Source organism: Micropterus dolomieu, linkage group LG03, assembly GCF_021292245.1.
Source record: "Micropterus dolomieu isolate WLL.071019.BEF.003 ecotype Adirondacks linkage group LG03, ASM2129224v1, whole genome shotgun sequence".
Lineage (NCBI taxonomy): Eukaryota > Metazoa > Chordata > Actinopteri > Centrarchiformes > Centrarchidae > Micropterus > Micropterus dolomieu.
Genome location: NC_060152.1, coordinates 11998460 through 12004317, shown reverse-complemented (window position 1 = coordinate 12004317; position 5858 = coordinate 11998460). Strand labels below are relative to the sequence as shown.

At 41.1% G+C, this 5858-nt stretch overlaps 1 protein-coding gene across 1 annotated transcript; it reads left to right on the top strand.

Annotated features, from left to right (window-relative positions):
• The first annotated feature begins 1260 nt into the window (after positions 1–1260).
• Positions 1261–5633, top strand: trim35-28 (tripartite motif containing 35-28). Its single transcript, XM_046044244.1, has 6 exons — positions 1261–1904; positions 2385–2480; positions 2640–2870; positions 3010–3032; positions 3327–3445; positions 3787–5633. Exons 1-6 carry the CDS (start codon positions 1482–1484, stop codon positions 4320–4322), a joined length of 1428 nt encoding a protein of 475 aa, XP_045900200.1. The 5' UTR covers positions 1261–1481; the 3' UTR covers positions 4323–5633.
• The last annotated feature ends 225 nt before the right edge of the window (positions 5634–5858 follow it).

Sequence of the window (5858 nt, the reverse complement as noted above, 5' to 3'; positions counted from 1 at the left end):
CTGTCTAAAATGTGCACCTGGTGGTCCTCAAACGAGTGTCCTCTGTCCTTCAGATGTAAGTAGACTGCAGAGTCTTGACCTGAGGAGTTGGCCCTTCTGTGTTGAGCCATGCGTTTGTGTAGTGGTTGTTTAGTCTCTCCAATATACAGGTCTGTGCATTCCTCACTGCATTGGACCGCATACACTAGATTGCTTTTCTTGTGTTTGGGTGTGCGGTCTTTGGGGTGTACCAGCATCTGTCTTAGTGTGTTCTTGGGTTTAAAAAACACAGGGATGTTATGTTTGTTGAAAATCCTCCTGAGTTTCTCTGATACTCCAGACACGTATGGAATCACAATGTTGTTGCGTTTGACCTTCTTTTCCTTCTTTTCAAACGCAACAACATTGTGATTCCATACGTGTCTGGAGTATCAGAGAAACAACCACTACACAAACACATGGCTCAACACAGAAGGGCCAACTCCTCAGGTCAAGACTCTGCAGTCTACTTACATCTGAAGGACAGAGGACACTCGTTTGAGGACCACCAGGTGCACATTTTAGACAGAGAAGATGGATGGTTTGAAAGAGGTGTCAAGGAAGCCATCTACACCAGGGTGGAGAAGCCGTCATTGAACAGGGGAGGGGGTCTACGCCACCACTTATCCCCCACTTACAATTCTGTCCTTTCATCACTTCCCAGGAAACTCAACAAACGTAACCTATTGACCTCAGGTGAAGATACCAACGATGGTCGTTCAGTCTTGGCCACAGGTAGTCTTAACGACTGTCGTCACAGCAACAAGGAACACTAACGAACCAGCGGTATCGATGACCTGGGATAAGGACCCCACGGAGGTTAAATAGTTGAGTTTCCCTGCCAGTCAGTCAGAACTGAAGAAGTCCTTTGGATGAGGGACGAAACATCTTCCAGTATCTTCAACCAAGTCCAGTTGCCCTTGATTTTAACCTTCGTTGGATAACTATGACCTGGATAACTGAGAATCTTCATAGACATACTTGTGACTTCAATGTCAAATAAATGTCCTGTAAATGATTAGTAGGCTATATGGTATATGGGGTAGTAAAAGTGTGGCCTTAATTCACATAGCTATAGCATCATTGTAACACTGTTTCCCCCTCTCTGCCAGGTGTGCACACGGGTTCAGACGTGCACCACGCTACAGTGAGATCTGTTCAGAATACTTTCTGTTACAACCTCCAGCTCCACTAGAAGGCAGTGTTGTATAAACCCTGATCAGTTTTGCTGCCTGTCCAAACGGAAAAGGAGGCACAGAAGTTGTTTCTCGTTGTGATCGTACATGTTGTGTTGTTCAGTAGCTCCTTAATAAGCCTGTCGCCGATACTATTTCTTCATTTTTGAGAACCTATAAGCATTGACATTATCACGCAGCCAAGTGAGTGCGCATTTTTCCTGTGTGTATCCATCAGTTTGGGGGTTTGTCAATAACGAAAGTAAACTGAAGAGGGCCCGTGAAGCCATGGCTGACAGTATGGATGAAGACATGTCGGAAGAGCCTGTACCTCTCCAGCAGGACCTGACCTGTCCCGTTTGTCAGGGCATCTACCGGGACCCCGTGCTGCTGCCTTGTAGCCACAGCTTCTGTCGGGAGTGTCTGCAGAGAAGTCTTCAGTTCAACAAGAAGTGTCCCTTGTGCAGGGAGAAGTTTGAGGAAGGGCAGGACGTCTCCAACCGTGCGCTCAGCAACGCCTGTGAGACTTTCCTCAAACAGACCAACTGGCGGCCGAATCAGAAACCTGTCAGTGAGGACGCCTGTAACCTGCACCTGAAGCCCCTGGAGCTCTACTGTGAGAAGGATGAGGAGCCTGTGTGTGTGGACTGTGTCTCTCTACACAACACACACAGGCTGTGGCCGTTGAAAGAGGGAGCGCCAATATGCAAGGTAAACTGCTCTGATCAGTTATCAACAGGGCGTGGCGCCAGATATTTCCTTCCTGAAGAAAACACATTTTCCTCGATGGCACAGTTTTTCTGCAGGAAATAAAAGATCAACTTGACTCCACCTTTTGTTGACTGAAATACTCAACAGTGAGGCTAGAAACGTACTTACTGTAATGTTAAGTCCACGTTTTCCCCATAAAGTTATACTGAAACTGAATGTACATTCATGTTTAAATACAACGATTACTATTCACATGTTTGGCACATTCCAAGCTGTGGTACATCAACATTCAGTGCTTAAAGCCAGATTTGAATTACAAGATATCCAAAAATCCCTACCACCTCTCCACTTGCCTATCATAAAACCTCTACTTAACTCTCCAAAATTCACAAAATGACACTCCTTACTATTCTAATACTGCCATTCAAAGCTGCCAAAAACCTTGTCCTGCACAGTGTATTCTGCTTTTTCATCCTGCAGAGGGAGCTGGGGTTCAAAGTCCAGATTTTTGAAAAGAAAGTGGAGTCCCACAAGAAAATGACTCATAAACTCAACAACGCGGTGCAATACATCAAGGTAAAGTTACTGTCACATCTGACCGTATTCAGTGAGCAACAGGACCTTCCATACAGTATAAAAAGACAGTACAGGACATCCAACACACTATAGACTTCACCAATTTTATTTTGTCCATATGTAACCTATATGTAAACTCTCATCTCATGTTTAACGCAGTTTCAAGCTGGGCAGGCGGAGAATCAGATCAAGCTGGAGTTTGAGAGGCTCCGCAAGGCGCTTGTTACAGAAGAAGCTCTGCGTCTAAGAGCCCTGGCTGCTGAGGAGGAGGAGAAGATTGCTGCCATACAGGAGCTAATTACCAACACAAACAAGGACATCACTGATCTAAAGGAGCTCATTGATTCTCTGAAGAAAGAGATGGGCAATGAGGATCTACCCCTCCTGCGGGTAAGAGAAGGCAGCTCCTCCCCACAGTTATAAGACTGACTTATCAGATTATCATGTTTTTTCTCAGATGTTTAAGTGTTTTCAAGACTTTAAAAAAATTGCATTAAACTAATCTCAAGTAATCTGTTTTATGTTTTAGAATTTCCAGAATTTAAAAAGGAAGTAAGTAACTGCAGAATTGTTGCAAAAACACATATTTTGTGCTGCCTAATCTCTAATTGTGAAAGTGTAAATAAACAATGCAAAGTAGACTGGGAAGTACATTTCACCACATATTTCCCATTATATTTGCTTGATTGTTGGATATTTCAAATACATTTTTTGCACGGTTGAATAGTTACACATTTTCTTCTCCATTCCACTCTGCAGAAGATCTGCTTTATCAAGGTTTCTGCTGTATTTTGACAATTTACAAATGTTTCTTGTTAACTTCACATATTGCTGTCTTTGCTCAAGAGCCCAGTGGACTCGTGAAGACCCTTGCCTAACTGATGAGTCTCTTTTGAATATGGGCAAGCATGTTGGTGCTTTGAGCTTCAACGTCTGGAAGAACATGCAGGCCCATGTTAAATATAGTGAGTAAATTCCTCTGTAGGATTTGGGAATGGCCTGTGACGTTAAGGACTAGGAGCGTATACTGTACCTGTGTTGGACCAATTATTGTGTGTTTGTTAAATTTTTTAAACAGCGACTGGACACAGTATTTCTGATGACCTCAGTGGTGTCTTAAAATTCATTAAAAATGTATTTGTGTACTTGAAACATTGGTCTGGGGCAACACTGACTTGTATATTGACACAAAATACCTGCATTCTTCAGTCTATTAACATTGTATGTGACTTGAAATTCGTTGTCAGTATATTCAACGAATGTTAGCAATATAACATAGTTGTGTCTTGTCTCTTCGTGTATGCAGCTTCTGTGGTGTTAAACCCGAACACAGCATCTCCATGGTTGTCCTTGAGCCCTGACCTAACCAGTGTGAAGGAAAGCTCAGAGCGGCTGACCACCCCTGACAACCCGGAGCGCTTTGATCCTTGTGTGTTTGTCCTGGGTGCTGAAGGTTACACCTCTGGGAAACACAGATGGGATGTCATTGTTGGTGACAATCCCAAGTGGATTGTGGGAGTGTGCAAAGAGTCAGTAGCCCGTAAAAAGAAGTTCACTGTCTCTACGAGTCGTGGTGTGTGGTCCATTGGACTGAGCAAAGGGGTGTACACCGCCTTAACACCTGAGCGTACAGAGCTGCAGGTGCAGCAGCGTCCCGAAAAGATCCGCATCAAGCTGAATATGGATAAAGGAGAAGTATCATTTTGGGATGGGGGGACAGCAAAGCACCTTGTCACTTTAACACACAATTTTGATGAGAAGATGTTTCCTATTTTTGGCCCTGGGCTCCATAGTTCGCCAATGAATCTGGCTCCAGGAAAAATTGCTATACACACCTCATGATGGGCCAGTATACAGCAGAGGGATGGCTGTTGACTTAAGAGCTGAAAATAATTAATGTTTTCAAATAAAAAAAATGTTTTCAAAGCAAGATAAATCGAACAACACTTTAACAGTCAGACAAAAGTCAAACTAAAAAATTTTAATCTGCCAATGAGTAGAGTTTAAACATAATAAAAATGGGGCAGACAATCAAGAGGATAGAAAAAAGTTATGTGGTATGGGATGTTAAATGAGATATATATATATATATATATATATATACATACACACACACACTAAATGGGATTTCTAAAATATAAAAGCTTCACAAAAATATTTTTTAAGAAAACATTTAAATGATGAGGCCGACTTTAAGATTTGGTATAAGGGATTAATGTCAGAAATGAACGTCATAACAGAATGTCATAAGTATAACTGGGTAATGCTTAAAACCAACTTTTTAACATGCAGGCTGCCAGTGAACAAATACTAGATTAAGCGTTTTGTGGTCTTTGCATTTATTGAAAGCCTTGCAGCTGCATGATGCACAAGTTAGAGCTGAGAAATGGCTTTTCTGAATACTGATAGCTTAATAGAAATTGCAAGAACTAAAATGTGATAAAAGCATGACTGGCTTTCTCAGAGTCAGCAGAGGATGTTGAGGACCTTTTTTTTTTTTTTAAAGATGTGCCTTAGCTGGAGGAAACAGGATTGACCAGTTTTTTGACACTTTACTACAGAGTGACAGTCCAGAATAAAAAATGACACCAAAATAACTGGCAGCATGGCTAACGCTGGTGACCAATATTGATGAAGTTGGAGAGGTGAATTAATTAAACAGTCGCTCTTGATTTATCATTGCACTGGAGGAAACTCTTGCATTCAGCTCTTAAAACCAGAGGTCAATAAAGACCAAAAAGTCCAGAGTGAACATAATAATTGAAGTTTCTTGCTTCACTAGATTTTGGGGCTATTATGGAAGCAATGTGAAATCTTTGGATACTTTAGGGAGTCATTTTATCAAGAATCAAAAGAATGGACTACATTTATGCTTTGGGGAAATGTGCTTTTTTTTTTTTTAAATCACGTAATTACTACTTTAATATGATTTTGTTGATTCTGCTCAAATATTGTTGTATGGGATAACTGTATTAGGTTGCTGTTCATCACTCACTACACAGAGTGTGGCCAGGAATTAGTCAAGCTCAGCAGGACACAACTTCGGCAAATCTTTGAAGTAGGATATGCTACTATTACTGCTGTGAGTCGGTATGCAGAAATCTGAGTATGCTGTCTCCATATTAACACTTGCTCAATAAAATGTTAAAATAGGATTTGTTTTGTTTCATTAATTAGAACCACATAAAACAATAAGTAATTACAAGTCAAGGAAAGTCTGAACTTGTGGCACATATGTGAATAAAGACTACATGGTAATCATAATTAATTGGGAGGAATATGCCTTGACAGATGATTAGATTGCATGTAGTTAATTGTTGTAACAAAAGATTTAAAAGTTACTAAAAGTATTTTGAGTGAATCATACTTTGATATATG

Excerpts from the sequence above, each read along its gene's own strand:
- trim35-28 (XM_046044244.1), top strand. The coding sequence starts at position 1,482 with ATGGCTGACAGTATGGATGAAGACATGTCGGAAGAGCCTGTACCTCTC. Across the intron at positions 2,481-2,639 it reads ACGCGGTGCAATACATCAAG|TTTCAAGCTGGGCAGGCGGA; the intron begins GTAAAGTTACTG and ends TGTTTAACGCAG. Across the intron at positions 2,871-3,009 it reads AGGATCTACCCCTCCTGCGG|AATTTCCAGAATTTAAAAAG; the intron begins GTAAGAGAAGGC and ends TTTATGTTTTAG.